The 20,085-nt window shown below is 43.3% G+C and overlaps 1 protein-coding gene across 1 annotated transcript in view; it reads right to left on the bottom strand.

Annotated features, from left to right (window-relative positions):
* Positions 1-20,085, bottom strand: part of LOC144505265 (rho GTPase-activating protein 39-like) — a 228,372-nt gene that overhangs the window by 172,935 nt on the left and 35,352 nt on the right. Inside the window, exon 2 of the mRNA XM_078231318.1 lies at positions 19,354-19,476. Within this exon, the coding sequence (XP_078087444.1) occupies positions 19,354-19,476 (123 nt within the window). The remainder of the gene's footprint in view (positions 1-19,353; positions 19,477-20,085) is intronic.

The following is a 20,085-nucleotide window of genomic DNA, read 5'->3' as shown; positions in this document are numbered from 1 at the left end:
GAAACCAGAAGGAAAAATTGGGAAGAGATATTCTTGGACTGGCCCATCTGAAAACAGATGCAAGAAGGATAAAGCAGGATTTTTCTGAACAGTTTCTACAACTTTCATCTGCTTTTTACTGTACTCCTTTGGTACTTCCGATCCCTCAGTGGTAAATAAATTGGATTAATAGCGCTCAGGTCCTCAGTGTGCTAATTTTTACCTTAAGATTGAATAGCGACATGGTGAGAATATTCTACAATTTCCAGTGCAGCATGTTGCTGCTAAATGGGGTAATTATTAGCTCTGGGCTATTCAATCCATATACTGCCAATTCTTAACAAGTGCAGCCCACTCAAGTAGAAATTATTGCAACCATTAGCGTGCAGTGTTTAAGAAACTTAAACCACTACACCTTTATTATTTTTATGGTGTTACTTTTAGTGATGCAAGATAAGATGGGAGCAAAACAGACATGTTACCTAGGATCCAAGCTCTGGAATACTTTCCTTACATATCAGCACCGCGCTACCATGCCTTCCTCCTTTAAGGCATTCCTTAAAACCTACTTCTTTGAACAAACTTCCAGCCATCTGATCAATATCTCCTCTGTAGCTCAATGTCATTTTATTACATAACAATCCTATGAAGCACTGTTTTAAATTTTGTTTTTGAATGATTACAGCAGATTCAGGAAGTCTAGTTCAATCCACTGCCTAAACAGTTTGACTTTGTCTGGGATATCAGATGCTTTCCAGTCCATCACTGGAAACCTACCATTTCCGAGGCCTGAGGAACATAACAAGAGTAGGCCATTCAGCCTGTCGAGCCTGATCTGCTATTCAATTAGATCATGGTTGATCATCTACCTCAATACCACATCCCTGCACTATCTCCATATCTCTCATGTCCATCTCCAGAAACCTATCAATTTCTGTCCTAAAAATGCTCAATGATTGAGCTTCCATAGCCGTCTGGGATAGAGAATTCCCCAGATTGCTTCTCATTTCCAAAGATATGCGGGTTAGGTTGATTGGCCATGGTAAATTGCCCCTTGGGACGTGGGGTTACGGGGATAGGGACTGGGTAGAATTGTGGTCGGTGCAGACTTGATGGGCCAAATGGCTTCTTCCTGCACTATAGGGAATTCTACAATTATATGATCTCAGTATTAAATGACTTGCCAACCAGGGGAAACATCTACATTCAATCCATCACAACCTACAAGAATTTTGTAAGTTTCAATTAGATTACTCCTCGTTCTTTGAATTTCTAGAAAGTACAGGTCCAGTCTCCTTAATCTTTCCTCACAAGGTGACCCTGCCACCCCAGGGATTAGTCTGGTCAAACTTTGCTGCACTCCCTCTATGGCAAGTCCTTCCTTACATAAGGCAACTGATACACAATACACAAAACGATACACAATACTCAAGGTGAGGTCTCACCAAGGCGCAATATAACTGCATCATTACTCCTGCACTCAAATGCCCTCGCAATGAAGGCCAACATACCATTTAGTAGCCTAATTGCTTGCTGTACCTACATGCTAGTTTTTAGTGGCTCGTGAACAAGGATACACAAGTCCCTTTGGACCCCCGCACTTAACAACTTCTCACCATTTAAGAAGTATTCAGTTTCTTGCACACAATCAACAAAATGAAGGAGATCGTCACCAACTTCAGGAAGCGTAAAGGAGAACATGCCCTTGTCTACATCAACGGGGACAAAGTAGAAAGAGTCGAGAGCTTCAAGTTTTTAGGTTTTCTATGACTCTAGGTGTCCAGATCACCAACAACTTGTCCTGATCCCCACCATGCCGACACTACAGTTAAGAAAGCCCACCAACGCCTCTACTTTCTCAGAACACTAAGGACATTTGGATAGTCAGCTACGACTCTCACCAACTTTCACAGATGCACCATAGAAAGCATTCTTTCTGGTTGTATCACAGCTTGGTATGGCTCCTGCTCTGCCCAAGACCACAAGAAACTACAAAAGGTCATGAATGTCGCCCAATCCATTACGCAAACCAGCCTTCCATCCATTGACTCTGGCGACACTTCCCTCGGCCTCGGCAAAGCAGCCAGCATAATTAAGGACCCCAGGCACCCCGGACATTTTCTCTTCTATCTTCTTCCATTGGAAAAAAGATATAAAAGTCTGAGGTCACATACCAACCGACTCAAGAACAGCTTCTTTCCTGCTGCCGTCAGATATTTGAATGGACCTACCTCGTACTAAGTTGATCTTTCTCCAGACCCTAGCTATGACTGTAACACTACATTCTGCACACTCTCGTTTTCTTCTATGAATGGTATGATTTGTCTGTATAGCGCGCAAAAAACAATACTTTTCACTGTATGTTAATACATGTGATAATAATAAATAAAAATCTGTAGAGACAAAACATACCGTACATTGGGAAGGAAAAGGAGAAAATGCAGAATTACAGTCATAGCTAGGGTGTAGAGAAAGATCAACTTAATGAAAGGTAGGTCCATTCAAAAGTCTGACGGCAGCAGCGAAGAAACCGTTGGTACGTGATCTCAGACTTTTGTATCTTTTTCTCGACGGAAGAAAGTGGAAGAATGCATGTCCGAGGTGCATGGGGTCCTTGATTATGCCGGCTGCTTTTCCAGGGCAGCGGGAAGTGTAGACAGTGTCAATAGATGGGAGGCTGGTTGAGTGATGGATTGGGCTTCATTCATGACCCTTTGTAGTTTCTTGCGGTCTTGGGCAGAGCAGGAGCCATACCAAGCTGTGATACAACCGGAAAGAATGCTTTCTATGGTGCATCTGTAAAAGTCGGAGAGAGTTGTAGCGGACATGCCAAATTTCCTTGGTCTCCTGAGAAAGTAGGGGCATTGGTGGGCTTTAACTATAGCATCCACATGAAGGGACCAGGACAGGTCGTTGGTGATCTGGACACCTAAAAACTTGAAGCTCTCAACCATTTCCACTTCGTCCCCATTGATGTTGACAGGGGCATGTCCTCCACTACGTTTCCTGAAGTCAATGACTATCTCCTTTGTTTTGTTGACATCGAGGGAGAGATTAATGTCGTTGCACCAGTTCACCAGATTCTCTATCTCATTCCTGTACTGTGTAATTGCAATATATGATCAAAACTAAATCTCCAAGAATTAGGAATGAATGGTTTTGCATGAATAATTACAACTCAACAAAGCTGAGTTTTTGACTTTTAGCAAAATAACAGAGTACATCATTACCACCCCCCAACAACACGCCTGTGGCCTTTGTGGGGCAAATGATCCCCGGCTCAGATGTCAGCCATTGTTCAGTTTGAAGCACTCTTACCTGAGTCAGATGGTTGTAGGTTTGAGCCCCACCCCAGAAACGTGAGCGCAAAAAACAAATACAGCTGACACTCTTGTGCTGTACGGAGAGAGCACTGCACCTTCAGAGGTGGCATCTCTTGGATGAGATATTAAACTGAGACCTCATTCCCCCCCTCTGACAGATGTAAAAGATGCCATGGCACTATTCTGAAGAAAATGGGAGTTCGCCCCAGTGTCCTGAACAATACTTGTCCCTCAATCAACACCTCTAAAATAGATCATCATCACATTGCTGTGTGTAGCAGCTTGCTGCACACATCAGGTACCATGTTTCCTATTTTACAAAAGTAATTATATTTCAAAAGATAGTACAGGAGTAATGATTTTAGATTCCTGGGACATTGGAGCCAGTCCTGCTAGTGCCATGAATGAAGGTTAAGAGCCAACAGCATTCAGAAGGTATTTCAAGGATATGAATCTCAATAACAAGATTAGCAGTTGTCGACAGAAGAATACATCGTCCTGCTAATAGGAATCACTTCAGTTAGATGATTACACCATCCAAGGAAGGCATACATATGTTAATCTTTTAGAACAACAGAAGCCGAGGGCACAGACAACAAATGCACAGAGAGAACCATCAAAAGGAAACAATAGTATAATCGGCAACATTTTTGTGGAAATAGGGAGGCAGTTTCCATCTATGAGCCCGAGGGGCAAGTTTCCATCCAGCAGCTTGTAAGCTGGTTCTAGCTAGCAGATCAGAAGCAAGAGTGCAGAAACCTTCGTGGAGACAATTAAAACCATTTCTTCGCTGAACCAAGGGATACTCCCCAGAATAACTGCTCAATCATATATAGTATGGTAAAGTCCTGTTCTTTATATGTCTTTTCTGTATTGTAATGCATTGTCTTTATTAAGTATTATACTACAACTGGGCAGTTTACTGTTCTCACTGGGTCTCATATGTAGCTCCTTACAACATTAAAATTAAACATCTCCATGAGATGGTGCCCCTGGTTTGTGACAATAGGAGTGTGGGGGGGGGGGGGGGCGGGGGCTGTTGCATAGGTCAACTGGATTGTGCACCTCATTAGGACCAAGGCCAATGTTCTTTTATAGACCCAAAGTATAGAATGCAAACATGCCTGAAAACAATATAAGCGAGCATAAGATATTTCAGGAAATAATGACTGGATGACATCAAGCTTGTGTCTAGGAAGTGTGCTGATGATGGTGGAAAGAATCATTGTTATTGTTATGCATTATAAGGAGTGTTAGCTTCTTACCATGTGATGCTGAAATGTAGAAAACAACAAATATAGAAAATCCGGGAGAAACTCAGCAGGTCTGACAGGTGGAGAGAATAGAATCAACATTTTGAGTCTGAATGACCCTTCGTCAGAGCTCAATTCTCTCTCCACAGATGCTGTTTTTGTTTCAGATTCCAGCATCCGCAGTATTTTGCCTCTAACAGCAAATATAATTTTGGACGGTCTTTCCCTCAAATATTTTTGCCCTTCCTCTGCTGTTGATTCCTAGTTGGCCAATGGACCATGAGTCCATTGTCTGTTGCCTGTTTTTTAAAATATCTTCCAGTGTAAAATATACAGGTTAGGTGGATTGGCCAAGCTACATTGTCCCTTAGTTTCCCAAGGTATGTAGGTTAGGTGGGTTAACCATAGTAAATGCGCAGGACTATGAGGGGAGGGCCTGGGTGGGATGCTCTTCAGAGAGTCGATGCAGACTCAAAGGGCAAAATGGCCTCTTTCTGTACTATAGGGATTTCTGAGCCAATATAATAGTGCAGTGGGAGGTGGTTTAAACTAATTTTACAGAGGATGGGAATCAGGATATAAGATTAGTAAGGAGGAAGCCAGGGGCATAAAGGATTGGCACAGACGTAGCACTAGAGTAAGAAATAGTAAGATATTATCTGGGCTAATGAGGGAAGACAGCATTATTTCTTTCAGCATCACACTGCATTTAAGTAAACACAGGGTATGGTAATTATAATTGGTGAACAAGATACACAAATGGGCATATGGGATGATGATGATGATGTTGTGCTAATAACAGAGACATGGTTTAAACAAAAGGGGGGCGAGATTGGTTAATAAATATTCCTATAAAAGGTGTACAGGAAAGACAAGGAAAGAAGGAAGGAGGGATTAGAGCAATGATTAAGAATATTGCAGTACTAAATGGAGAGGACGTCACAGAATCACAGATTACTACAGTGCAGAAGAGGCCCTTCGGCCCATCGAGTCTACACCGATGCATGAAATGCCGCGTCCTGCCCACCTAATCCCACTTGGCCCAGAGGGTCAAGCACAGAATCTATTTGGCTAGAATAGAGAGATAATAGAAGTGCCACTATACCACTGGGTGTGTTCTGTATGTCCCGAGGCATGGTACATTGGGGAAACCATGCAGATGCTACGACAACGAATGATTGAACACCGCTCGACAATCACCAGGCAAGACTGTTCTCTTCCTGTTGGGGAACACTTCAGCGGTCACGGGCATTTGGCCTCTGATATTCGGGTAAGCGTTCTCCAAGGCGGCCTTCACAACACACGCAGAGTCGCTGAGCAGAAACTGATAGCCAAGTTCCGCACATGAGACGGCCTCAACCGGGATCTTGGGTTCATGTCACACTATTGGTAACCCCCACAGCTTGCCTGGATCTGCAGAATCTCACTGGCTGTCCTGTCTGGAGACAATACATATTTCTTTAACCTGTGCCTAATGCTCCCTCCACTCACATTGTCTGTACCTTTAAGACTTGATTAGCTGTAAAGATTCGCATTCTAATCAGTATTCTGTAACTTGAGTTAGTGTCTCTGTATGCCTTGTTTATGAGCAGATATCCACTCCATCTGACGAAGGAGCAGTGCTCCGAAAGCTAATGGCATTTGCTACCAAATAAACCTGTTGGACTTTAACCTGGTGTTGTTAAAACTCTTACTGTGTTCACCCCAGTCCAACGCCGGCATCTCCACATCATGTGTTCTGTAGGCCAACTAGTGGGAAAGATATCATTTGCAGGGAAATAACAGGGAGGTGCAAGAATGAAAGAGCATTGATGATGGAGGGCTATAATTATCCTAATGTAGACTGAAATAAGAAAAATAATGTAAAGAGCAGAAAGGGAGGAGAGACTCTGAAGTTCTCGCAGGAGAATTTTCTCAACCAGTAACATTTCCAACCAAATGAAGGTAGCTGCATTTCCAGATCTGGTTCTAGAGAATGATGTTGGTCAAGTGACAATAAGGGAATATTTAGGGAAGAGTGATCATAGTACCATAAGGTTTAGGCTGCCAATAGAAAAGGACAAAGAGGAATTGGGTAGAGGGTCAATTTCAGTAAGGTGACATTGGATCTGTCTCAGGAAAATTGGAATCAGAGATTGGCAAGCAAACATGTGAAAGAACAATGGGCTGCCTTCAAAGAGGAGATGGTTTGGGTACAGCTGAGGTACAACGGAGGGCAACCAAGCCAGAACAGGTTGAAAAGAGAGAGTGCAAGGTGAAGTGGAAATGACTGAGAGACAAATGTCAGGTTGGCACAAGTGAAAATCAGGCTGAATATAGAAATGTTGGGGGTGGGGGTGAGCTTTAAAGGAAATTAGAGGCAAAGAGACAGGCTATGAAAAGACAGGAGCAGAGGCTACTCACCCGTTGAGCCTGCTCCGCTCACTATTCAATATCATAGTTGATCTGGTTGTGTTTTTAACCCTGGACTTCCTTGCTTATCAAAAATCTGTCTAACTCTTCCTTGAATAAATTCAATGTCACTGCTTTCTGGGATAGTGATTTCCACATCTTAGTCTTAAACGGTAGACTTCTTATTCTTCAGCTGTATCCTCATCTCTCACACAAGTGGAAACACCCTCTCAGTCTCCACCTTATCAAATCCTGAGTATTTTACATTTCAGTAAGATCACCCAATGCTTCTAAACTTCAATGGGTGCAGATTCAACCTGTTCAACTACCAGCTAACATAAAAAGGAATCTAAACGTCTTCGATACACAAATGAGAGAGACTGGGGCCTCAACTATTTGCAATCTACATCAAAACGTCTATGAAGGGGCCGAATGTATGGTAGCTAAATATGCTGGTGACACCAAGATAAGTAGGAAAGTAAGTTGTCACAAGGAGTAAAGAGTCTACAAAGAGGTATAGACACGGTGGCACAGTGGTTAGCACTGCTGCCTCACAGCGCCAGTGACCCGGGTTCAATTCCCAGCCTGGGTCACTGTCTTTGTAGAGTTTGCACGTTTTCCCCTTGTCTGCATGGGTTTCCTCCGGATGCTCCGGTTTCTTCCCACAGTCCAAAATACGTGCTGGTTAGTGCATTGGCCGTGCTAAATTCTCCCTCAGTGTACCCGAGTGTGGCGACTAGAGGATTTTCACACTGACTTCATTGAAGTGTTAATGTAAGCCTACTTGTGAATAAACTTTAATAGGCTAATAAATAAACTTAAAACTAAGTGGTTGGACAAAAAAATTGACAGAGCATAATGTGGGAAAATGTGAAATTGCCCACTTTGGCAGGAGGAATAGAAAATTAATATGGAGAGATATTACAGAACTTGGGATCTAGGTGTCCTAAGTACATGAGTCACAATAAAATTAGTTTGCAGATACAGCAAGTGATTAGGAAGGCAAATGGAATGTTGCCATTTATTGCAAGAGAAATGGAATATAAAAATAGGGAAGTTTCACTGTAGTTGTACAGGACTTGTGAGGCCATGTCTAGAGTGCTGTGCACAATTTTGGTCTCCTTATTTGAAAAAGGACACAACTGCATTTGAAGCAGTTCATAAAAGGTTTACTTGACTCATTCCCGAGATGAAGGGCTTATCTATGAAGAAAAGTTGAACTGGTTGGGTCTCTCCCCATTGACGTTTAGAATTTTTTTCTCTCAAGAGGGTTGATTGTCCAAAACCCTCTTCAGAAAGGAGGCTGAATTTGGCTGAGTTAGATAGATTTTTAATAGATGAGCTAATCAAAAGCAGACAGGAGAGTGGAGTTGAGGCCATAACCAAGTCAGCCATGATGTTATTGAGTGGTGGAGCAGACCCAAAGATCCGAATGGCCCCTCATAACTCCTACGTTTCTATAAGGGATTTCAGTTCAGTGAATGGATTGGAGAAACTGGGATTATTCTCCTTGAAGAGAATGTTGAGGAGATTCGATAGAGGTATTGTAAGTCATGAGGAGTCTAGACAGAGTAGATAGGGAGAAACTGTTCAAATTACCAGAAGGGTGAGAACAAGATGGCACAGATTTAAGGTAAATGTCAAAAGAACCAAGGAATCATAAGGGGGAACATTTTTTTTTTTTTACACGGCAATTGGTTAGGATCTGGAATGCACTGCCCAAGAGTGTGCTGGAGATGGATTCAACCATAGTTTTCAAAGGAAATTGGCACCTGAAGGGAAAAAATGATTATGAGGAGAGACTGAGCAGATTGGGTTTGTATTCGTTGGAATTTAGAAGGCTGAGGGGGATCTTATAGAGACCTATAAGATAATGAAGGGGCTGGATAGGGTAGAGAGGGAGAGATTCTTTCCACTTAGAAAGGAAACTAGAACCAGAGGGCACAGCCTCAAAATAAAGGGGGGTCGGTTTAGGACAGAGTTGAGGAGGAACTTCTTCTCTCAGAGGGTGGTGAATCTCTGGAATTCTCTGCCCACTGAAGTGGCGGAGGCTACCTTGTTGAATTTGTTTAAATCACGGATAGATGGATTCCTGATCAGTAAGGGAATTAGGGGTTATAGGCCGGTAAGTGGAACTGATCCACTTCAGATCAGCCATGATCTTATTGAATGGCAGGGCAGGCTCGAGGGGCTAGATGGCCTACTCCTGCTCCTATTTCTTATGTTCTTATGTTACAGGGAAAGGGTCAGGATGTGGGACCGGCTTAATCAGTTTTACAGAAAACTGGCATGAAGGTAATGGGCCAAATCACCATCTTCTGTGTTGGTGTAACCATTGCACAATTCAATACTGCATTAGCTGTAACATGTTTTGGGACATATTGCAGTCATGGAAAGTGCGGCAGAGAAGCAAATCTCTTTCTGGGTAAAAAAAAGACATTTGTCTGAAGGCGCATCTCCTGAGATCTACTGTGAAATAATTGAGTGCACAGGAATTCAAACAGAACAATGCATGATATACAGCAAGATAGAAACACCTTTCTGTGGACTGACAGGAATAGGAAACGTGCATTCGAGTGGCTAATCACACCATCCTTTCAGTCACAAAACTCGTATTCATTTCCAACTCTAACAAAAACAGACTCACCTCATTGGTTGCCACTTTGTCCCACATGACAGTAGTGAGTGCACTTCTATAGTACTTTAAGTTTTAAAGTTTATTTATTGGTGTCACAAGTAGTTTATTCACTGTAAACTTTGAGATGAAACCTGGTGTGCTATAAATGTAAATCGATCCTTTCTTTCCCTGTCTATCGGCTGTAAGAGCTTGCCGAAGGACTTAGTGAACAGTTGCACTATAATAAGGCACAGAACTAGCACAGAAGCATAGAATCCCTACAGTGCAGAAGGAGGCCATTCAGCTAATCGTGCCTGCACTGACAACTATCCCACTCAGGCCCTATCCCTGTAACCTCACGTATTAATCCTGCAAATCCCCCTGACACTAAGGGGCAATTTAGCATGGCCAATCAACTTAACCCGCACATCTTTGGACTGTGGGAGGAAACCCACACAGACAGGGGGAAAACGTGCAGAGCCCACACAGTCACCCAAGGCCGGAATTGAACCCGGGTCCCCGGCACTGTGATGCAGCAGTGCTAACCACTGTGCCACCTAAAACTAAGCCTCAAAGACTATAAGAATGCAAGTACACAATAATTAAAATTAAAAAAGAGTAGGTGATTTAGCTCCTTGAGCATGCCCTGCCATTCGGTAGAATTATGGCTGATCTTACTGTGGCCTCTACTCCACCTTCCCACCTGTACCCACAACCCCAGAGTCCCCTATCAACCAAAACTTGATCTAACACAACTTGAATATATTCAACGACCCACTTCCACCACATTCTGGGGAGGAGAATTCCACAGACCAACAGCCCAGAGAGAAAAAGATTCTTCTCATCTCAATCTTAAGTGAGCAATCCCTTAATCTTGGTCCTCTAGTTCTAATCTCTCCAAAAAGCCTAAGCACCCTCCCAGCATCCACTCTGCGACATATCAGGTCCTTATATGTTTCAATATCATCTCACATACTTCTAAACACCAATGGGTATAGGTCCAACCTATACTAGAAGATTTACCTAGCTTTTGCTAGAGGGAGGAATCTCCAGGGTAAATTTAACTATGAAAGTCAGTTTGGGGATTAGAAGTTATCTGGCTGGAAAAGGACAAAGAAGCAAGCCATCAGGAGCTGAGAATAGCTTTGGACTGGCTCCTGGAAAATGAAGCTTCCACTTGAGGAACAGAGTGAAGTACAACCTTGGAGGAGGATTTTTTGGTGGATGTTTCTGCAATTTAGAGTAGTTTAGATGCAATTTAGAGGGGCGGCACGGTGGCACAGTGGTTAGCACTGCTGCCTCACAGCACCAGGGACCCGGGTTCGATTCCCAGCTTGGGTCACTGTCTGTGTAGAGTTTACACGTTCTCCCTGTGTCTGCATGGGTTTCCTCCGGGTGCTCCACTTTCCTCCCACAGTCCAAAAACGTGCGAGTTAGATGCATTGGCCGTGCTAAATTGTCCCTCAATGTACCTGAATAGGTGCCAGAGTGTGGCGACTAGGGGATTTTCACAGTAACTTCATTGCATTGTTAATGTATGCTACTTGTGACTAATAAATAAACTTTAAATAAAAACCTGCTCAACCCCTTCTACAAAAGACTCCTTCATCCCAGGAATCAGTCAAGTGAACCTGTTTATTTATTAGTATCACAAGTAAGCTTACATTAACATTGCAATGAAGTTATTGTGAAATTCCCCTAGTCGCCATACTCCACCTCCTGCTTGGGTACACTGAGGGAGAATTTAGCATGGCCAATGCACCTAACCAGCACGTCTTTCAGACTGAGAGGGGAAACCCACGGAGACACGGGGCAAACTCCGCACAGTGACCCAAGCTGGGAATCAAACTCGGATCCCTGGCACTGTGAGACAGCAGTCTTAACCACTGTGCCACCATGTGCCCCATGAACCTGGGCATGAACGTGATCATGTCACTGGTGGGGGCACAGGGAAGATCTCAAACATAAATCTCAGCAGCCCAAATTCCATTATGGCCCTCTCACGAGATTAGTGACCATAACAGGATTTGTGCCCATCATGAACGGGCCCGCTAAATCTCTCCATTAACTCGGTTTCTCTCTCTCTCCCTCTCTCTCCACACATGCTGCCAGACATGCTGAGTTTTTCCAGCATTTTGTTTTTGTCTAAACACTATACATCAAGCACCTTGTACTCTAAACTGCCTAAACATCCACTAAGAATCCTCCTCCAAGGTTGTACTTCACTCTGTTCCTCAAGTGGAAGCTTCATTTTCCAGGAGACAGTCCAAAGCTATTTTTAAACTCCTGATGGCTTCCATCTTTTCCCTTTTCCAGCCAGATAACTTCTAACCCCCAAACTGACTTTCATAGTTAAATTTACCCTGGAGATTCCTCTCTAGCAAAAGCTAGGTAAATCTTCTAGTTTCGTTTAAATCATGAACTTCAACTCCCATCCACATTCCCTCTATCCTTTTTCTCTCTCTCTCTCATTCTTTCAGATGCACCCATTTGTCAGGTTGAGTGATATCTGAGAAGTCCCTGTAGGCTGACAGTACAATGGTTTGATATGGACTCTTCTGGTCTCAAAGCCCATCTCCATGGCAATTTGAATTACATGGGCCATGTATCCAGGTAGAAATGCAAATTAGCTTTTCTCTAGAACACCAACTCCATTTTTCTTGGAATCATATAGACAGTTTAAAGTATAGCCATTTACAAAAACTGACATTCCTAATACCTCCAAGAGACAAAATGTCTATCCACCGCCAGCAGAACTGCACTGGTTATTTTTTTAAAAACAGGTAGGAATATCAAGCACCTTCTTCCCAGCAAGACAACCTGGGTGCCATTTTGACAACCAATCCACCGAAGCTTGTTGTCGGGTAGAATTCAGAACAGACCACCCTTTATTCCTCCATTTTACCCTAAATTAGAGACAATCCCAAAAAGTAACAATTTTACAAACCTCACATTTGGATGTTTCTATAGAAATTGTTACAAGGCCCTTGTACCAAGTTTTGTTGCAATGTCCCTGGATCATATTCTGGTGGGAATCAGCACATTTGGGTGGGTGATCTGCCCAAATTTAGCCATCCCCTCCAGCTGTATCACATCATGCACTGCTGTTAAAAGTGGAAGTTGAGAGTAAAGCAACTAACAAGTTGCAGATTAAAGCTCTTCCAATTCTAGCTCAGCAAGTTGCTGTTAAGTTTATGCTAATAATGGGTGTCCCAAGTAACAAACTGCCCATTCATTGGCTTTAGCACAGAAAAACCATCAGATCTTCTCCTGACCTCCTCTTTAAAATATGAAGAAAGGTAAAATAATTCCAGGGCATAGAAACTCTAATATGTAGTTAGCCAACAGAACAGAGACAGTCAGCTCCACTCAGTGTCTGAGGGGAAATCTTCAATTCTCTTCTTCAGCTAGCAGCCCTGATGGCGGCCCACATCCTTTGAGTGATGTTTTAAAAGGGAGGCACGTGCAACTGGAATACGTGGCCTTTTGCAAGTAGCTCATCATAGCAACACATGCTGGCATCCTTCCTAATTCTTGATATCAGGCCCAAACCTCGGAAGCAATTTATAAATTCAGTAACAAGCAAGTCTGGGACCTGAATAATTTGTTCCCATTGAAATTAGATAATTAAAATCACAAGCTTTTAAAAGTCTGATTATTTCTGTTTTAACATGGTGCGCGGTCTGATTAAGAAGATTCATCACAACATTGCGTGGGTAGTCTGGATAAAATTTGGCCCACCGTAAATGATCTGTTTTGACCCAATGACAATGTAGAAATGACAACATAGTTCTGAGTCAAGATGAAGAGTGATTTGGAAGAGAACTTGCAGGTTGTGGTATTCCCGTGCATGTGTGCCCTTGTTCCTTTCAACAATAGCATTACAACATAAATCCACATTTTGATTTGATTTGTCAATAAATTGTATTAGTACACAGTGAAAAGTACTGTTTCTTGCGTGCTATACAGACAAAGCATACCGTTCATAGAGAAGGAAATGAGAGAGTGCAGAATGTGAAAAAAAGTTAGAATGAAGTTTTAGAAGCATAGAACGAGTGTAAAAGATAAAATTAGAAGGAATGCCGGGCGCAGCTTGCAGGAAGTCACCTCGCTCTGGGGCCGTCTTAGTTTTCTTACATGAGCATGTTCTTGTTAAAACTTCAGTAGGCTGAAAGTGCTGCTTTTTAAATTACTAATAGTGGAAAATAATTATCCAGTTTCAGACCACCATCACCACACAATGCCACTTGGATTGTTCTATGTGACGTACTGAAATATAATTGACCTACAGTTTATCAACAGAAATAAAAACAGAACATTCTGAAAAAAAATGAGCGAACCGGATAAATTCTAAACAAAAGACACAGATCATGTTCTGCAGCAGAGACTGTTCATAGCTTGAAGAACCTGTTGAAGAAAGTTAATACTGCAGTTTGTGCAAATTTTGTTTCTTTCTGAAAAAAAAGACTGAGAAGCTTAATTTTAGTCAAGAGAATCGCAAAGACAAGATATACAAAACTCCAGATGAGACACTGAAATTAAGTTGATGTATTTTTTAAAAATCAATTAGTCATAGTTTGTGTTCTGTTCTACATTTTCTGCTGGAAGTTTCAGGAAACAGCATGTTCTGTAAACTGAATGCTTCCTTAACTCGACCTCAGATTGTGTGCAGCCTGAATGTTACACTGAAAAAACAGAGACAAAGGGTTTCTCCGTTTATTCACGTCATTCACCAAATGCTAGTAAAACCTCATACAGCATTCTAGTCCACTGTAACAGTGGACAAATGCAATTTACACCAAAGTCGTGGATAATTGCCCACAAGTTTAACATTTTAAAAGTTTCATTTATTAGTGTCACAAGTAGGCTTACATTAACACTGCAATAAAGTTACAGCAAAAATGCCCTATCGTCACACTCTGGTGCCTGTTCAGGTACACTGAGGGAGAGTTTAGCATGACTAATGCACCCTAACCAGCACTTCTTTCGGATTTTATAAGTACAATCAGCTCCAAACCAATTATTTTATTCATTTGTGGGACATGGGCATCACTGGCTAGCCAGCATTTATTGCCCATTCCTAGTTGCCCGATGGCAGTTGAGAGTCAACCACATTGCTGTGGCTCTGGAGTCACATGTAGGCCAGACCGAGTAAGGATGGCAGATTTCCTTCCCTAAATGACATTAGTGAACCAGACAGATTTTCCCACAACCGACAATGGTTTCATGGTCATCAGTAGATCCTTCATTCCAAATATTTTATCGAATTTAAATTCCACCACCTGCAGTGGCGGAATTTGAACCTACGTCCCCAGAACATTAGCTCAGCTTCTGGATTAATAGTCTTGCCATTACCTCCCCCCAACAAACCATGTTTAACTCCATATCAATACCACTAGGGCAGAAAGTGGAAAGAGACTTCAGGTTTTCGTGGATGTAAACGCTGCCACCCAGGCCAGCATTTGTTGCCCATATCTAATTGCCCTCAAGAAGGTGGTGAGCCGCTGCACCTACAGCACCCGCTGTTGGGAAGTTAGAGAGGTTTGACCCAGCAGCAATGATGGAACAGCAATAAAGCTCCAAATCAGGATAGTTTGCAACATGGAGGGGAACTTACAAGTGATGGTTTCCCATGTGGTATTCAATGCATCTGGTGCCCTAGATCTTCTAGGTGATAGAGATCAGAGGATTAGAAGGTGCTGTGGATGGACCCTAGGTGAGTTACTGTAATGCATCTCACAGACAATGCTGCCACAGTGCACCAGTGGTGAAGAGGGTGGATGTTGAAGCTGGTGGGTGGGGATCCAATCAAGCAGGCTGCTTTGTCCTGGATGGTGCAAATTTTCCTTGCCATCATCAGCCTAAAACTGACAATTGTCCAGGTCTTTCTGCATTTGGACATGGACTGTTTCAGATCTGAGGAGTTGCAAGTGGTGCTGGACATTGTGTGATCATCAGTGAGCACCCCCACTCCTGACCTTACAGAAGGACGATGATTGATAGAGCAGCTGAACACTACCTTGGCCTTGGACACTACTCGAGGAACTCCTGCAGTGATGTTCTGAAACTGATTTGGTTGACCCATAACCATCTTCCATTGTGCTAGGTATGAGTGGAGAGTGTTCCCCGATTCCCACTGATTTCAATTTTGCTAGGGCTCCTTGATGTCCAGGAGTGTCACTCTGACCTCAAGTTCACCTCTTTTGTCTATGTTTGAACCAAGACTGTAATGAGGTGAAGAGCTGAGTGACCCTGGAGGAATCCAAACTGAGTGTTAATGAGCAGATCACTGCTGAGTAAGTGCTGCTTGATAGCACAGTCGGTGACCCCTTTCCATCACTTTGTTTCTGAGAGAAGACTGATGGGGTGGTAATTGCCCAGGTTGGATTTGTCCTGCTGTGTGAATGCAGGACATCCCTGGACAATTTTCCACATTGTTAGGTAGATGCCAATGCTGTAGCCATGCTGGATTTTGATTTGATTTATTGTCACATATATTAGGATACAGTAAAAAGTATTGTTTCTTGCCAGCTGTACAGACAAAGCGTACTGTTCCTAGAGAAGGAGAGACTGCAGAATGTAGTGTTACAGTCATAGCTAGGGTGCTGAGAAAGATCAACTTAATGCAAGGTAGGTCCATTCAAAAGTCTGATGGCAGCAGGGAAGAAATTGTTCTTGGAGTCAGTTGGTACGTGACCTCAGACTTTTGTATCTGTTTCCTGACGGAAGGTGGAAGAGAGAATGTCCGGAGTGCGTGGGGTCCTTAATAATGTTGCTGCTTTGCCGAGGCAGCGGGAAGTGTAGACAGTCAATGGATGAGAGGCTGGTTTGCGTGATGGATCGGCCTACATTCACGACCTTTTGTAGTTCCTTGCAGTCTTCGGCAGAGCAGGAGCCAGCTTGGAACAGTTTGGCTAGTTCTGGAGCACAAGTCTTCAGTACAATTGCTGGAATACTGTGAAGCTCATCGCTTTTCAGCATCCAGGGCCTTCAGCCATTTCTTGATATCATGTGGAGTGATTCGAATTGGCTGCAGACTGGCATCTGTGATGCTGAGGGCCTCAGCAGGAGGCCGAGATTGATCATCCACTTGGTACTTCTAGCTGAAATTTGTTGCAAACACTTCAGCCTTATCTTTTGCACAGATATGGAGAGCACGATGGCACAGTGGCTAGCACTGCTGCCTCACAGCACCAGGGACCCAGGTTCAATGCCAGCCTCAGGTGACTGTCTGAGTTTGCATGCTCTCCCCATATCTGCATGGGTTTCCTCCCACACGCCAAAGATGTGCAGGTTAGGTGGATTGGCCATGCTAAATTGCCCCTTAGTGTCAGGGGAAACAGCAGGGTAAATACATGGGTTAAGGGAAAAGGGCCTGGGTGGAATTCTTGTTGGTGTAGGCTCTATGGGTCGAATGGCCTCATTCTGTACTGTAGGGAACCTATGATTCTATGTGCTGGGCTCTTCCATCATTGAGGATGGGGATATTTGAGTGGCCTCCTCCTTCAGTGAGCTGTTTTAATTGTCTAACACCATTCAAGTCTGGATGTGGGAGGACCGCAAATCTTGGATCTGATCTGTTGGTTGTGGGATGAGTTAGCTCAGATGACAGCGTTCACTGCTTGGCACACTAGTCCTGTAGTTTCACCAGGTTGACACCTAATTTTTAGTTATGTCTGGTGCTGGTCCTGGCATGCCCTCCTGCTTTCTTTATTGAACCATGGTTGATCTCCTGGCTAGGTGGTAATGGTGGAGTGAGGGAATATCCCAGGCCATGAGGTTAGATTATGGTCAAGTACATATCTGCTGCAGTTGATGGCCCAGAGCATCTCATAGATGCTCATTTTTGAGCTTCCAGAACTGTGCAAAATTTACCCTATTTAACATGGTGGTAGCACCACAAAACATGCTAGAGGATATCCTCAATTTGAAGGTGGAACTTTGTCTTCACGGAGACTATGCGTTGGTCACTTCTACCAATACTATCATGGACAGATGCATCTGTGGAAGGGAGTTGGTGAGGAGGTCAAGTAGGTTTTTCCCTCGTTAGTTCCCTCACCATCTGCTGTAGGTCCAGTTTAGCAGCTTTACCCTTCAAGACTCAGCCAGCCCGGACAATAGTAGTGCTACCAAGTCACTCCTGGTGATGGACATTGAAGGGCCCCACCAAACAACATTCTGTACCCTAGCAACCCTCAGTGCTCCTTCTCAGTGTTTAACATGGTAGAGTACTGATTCATAAGTTAAGGAAGGACAGCAGGTGGTAATCAGCAGCAGGTTTTCTTGCCCGTGTTCGACTTGAAGCCATGGGACTTCATGGGGTCCAGAGTCCATGTTAAGAACTCACAGGACAAATGCCTCCTGATTGTATGCCACTATCTCCGGGAGCGTGATGGTGACGTCAGGGACATTGTACGGTATGATTCCATGAGTATGACAATGTCAGGCTATTGCTTTACTAGTCTGTGGGACAGCTCTCCCAATTTTGGCACAAGCCTCCAGGTGATGTTAAGGAGGACTCTGCAGGGTTGATAGAGTTAGGTTTGCCATGTCATTCCCAATGCCTAGGCCTATGCCAGTTGGTCTCCTGGTTTTACTCCTTTTTATAGACTTTGGAGCAGTTTGATACAACTGCTAGTCCAGGTCAGAGAGCATTTAAAAGTCAACCACACTGATTTTTTAATTTTGATCTATTGTCAAATGTATTGCTATACAGTGAAAAGCATAGTTTCATGCACACTATACAGACAAAGCATACCATTCATGGAGTACATATGGGAGAAAGAAAGGAGAGGGTGCAGAATGTAGTGTTACAGTCATAGCTAGAGAAACATCTTAATGTGAGGTAGGTCCATTCAAAAATCTGATGGCAGCAGGGAAGAGACTCTTCTCGAGTTGGTTGGTACGTGACCTCAGACTTTATCTTTTTCCCGACGGAAGGTGGAATAGAGTATGTCCGGGGTGTGTGGGATCCTTGATTATGCTGGCTGCTTTTCCGAGGCAGCGGGAAGTGTAGACAGAGTCAGTGGATAGGAGGCTGGTTGTGTGATGCACTGGGCTACATTCAGTCTCTTGCGGTCTTGGTCAGAGCAGGAGCCACATCAAGCTGTACTACATCCAGAAAGGATGCTTTCTATGGGGAGTCTGTAAAAATTGGTCAGAATTGTAGAGACATGCTGAATTTCCTTAGCCTCCTGAGAAAATAGCGGTGTTGGTGGGCTTTCTTAACTATACCATTGGCGTGGAGGGATCAGGACAGGTTGCTGGTGATCTGGATACCTAGAAACTTAAAAGCTCTCGACCATTTCCACTTCGTCCTCTGTCGATGTAGACAGGGGCATTTCTTCCACTATGCTTCCTGAAGTCAATGACTATCTCCTTCATTTTACTGACACTGAGGAAAAGGTTATTGTTGTTGCACCAATTCACCAGATTCTTTGTCTCTTTCCTGTACTCTGTCTCATCATTTTTTGAGATCTGACCCACTACATGGGTCTGGAATCATATATAGGCCAGGCTAATTTCCTTTAGAGAAGGAAATCTGTCAACCAGATGGATGTTTAAAAAAAATATCAAATGGCAATGGTTTCATGGTCACTATTACTGAGACTCGCTTCTTAATTCCAGATGTTAACAATTTAAATTCCACCAGTTGCTGTGGCAGGATTCAAACTCACATCCCCAGAGCCTGGATTATTAGTCCAGTGACATTACCACTACCTCCCCCAAAGACACATGTCTTTCAGATGTTGGACAGGCTTTGGGGGAAATCGGGTGCTGAGTTACTCACCACAGATTTTCTAGCCTCTGGCTTGCTGTCATCACCACAGTATTTATGTGGCTGGCCCAGTTCAGTTTCTGGTCAATGGTGACCCTCAGGGTGTTGATGGTAGAAGATTCAGTGTTGGTAATGCTGTTGAACGTCAAGGGGAGATGGTTAGAATCCCTGTTGTTGGAGATGGCTATTGCCTGGCATGTGTAGCGATGTGCATGTTACTTATCATATTTCAGCCCAAGCCTGAATGTTGCCCAGTTTCGTTTGATCATATCCAAACGTGAATACTAATTCACAACAATTCAAAGGCATCAATGCCTGTGTCTACTGCTTTTCTGCCTGAAGGGAACAAGATTCAAACCCTGTTCAAAAAGAGAAAAGCTGACTTGGAAAGCCATGACTCAACTATTTTCAACCATGTCTGTTCAGGACATAAGTCAGTGCTCCAATGTGCATTAACCAAAATCTACACTCCCTTCCCCAACAGATAGAAACTCTGGAACCTTCTGAAAAACCAGGCCTGTCAACTCGCTTTCATTCGGATTAAAATTTGGTGTCAAAACCCCATCTATTGAGTCCCCAAAATTTATCCATCTGCCATGCCTAGGTACTTTTTCCTGATCCCATTAATGAGCCATCTGTGGCAAAATGATGTTTTGAGCATTATCGTCAAATAATTTTTCTTTACATTGCTGTAAGACATATCCACCATCTGTATAAACAGAATTTTACGTGCTGCTTTTTCAA

Source organism: Mustelus asterias, chromosome 2 (genome assembly GCF_964213995.1).
Source record: "Mustelus asterias chromosome 2, sMusAst1.hap1.1, whole genome shotgun sequence".
In the NCBI taxonomy this organism is placed as follows: domain Eukaryota; kingdom Metazoa; phylum Chordata; class Chondrichthyes; order Carcharhiniformes; family Triakidae; genus Mustelus; species Mustelus asterias.
This window is presented reverse-complemented; position numbering and strand designations above follow the sequence as displayed.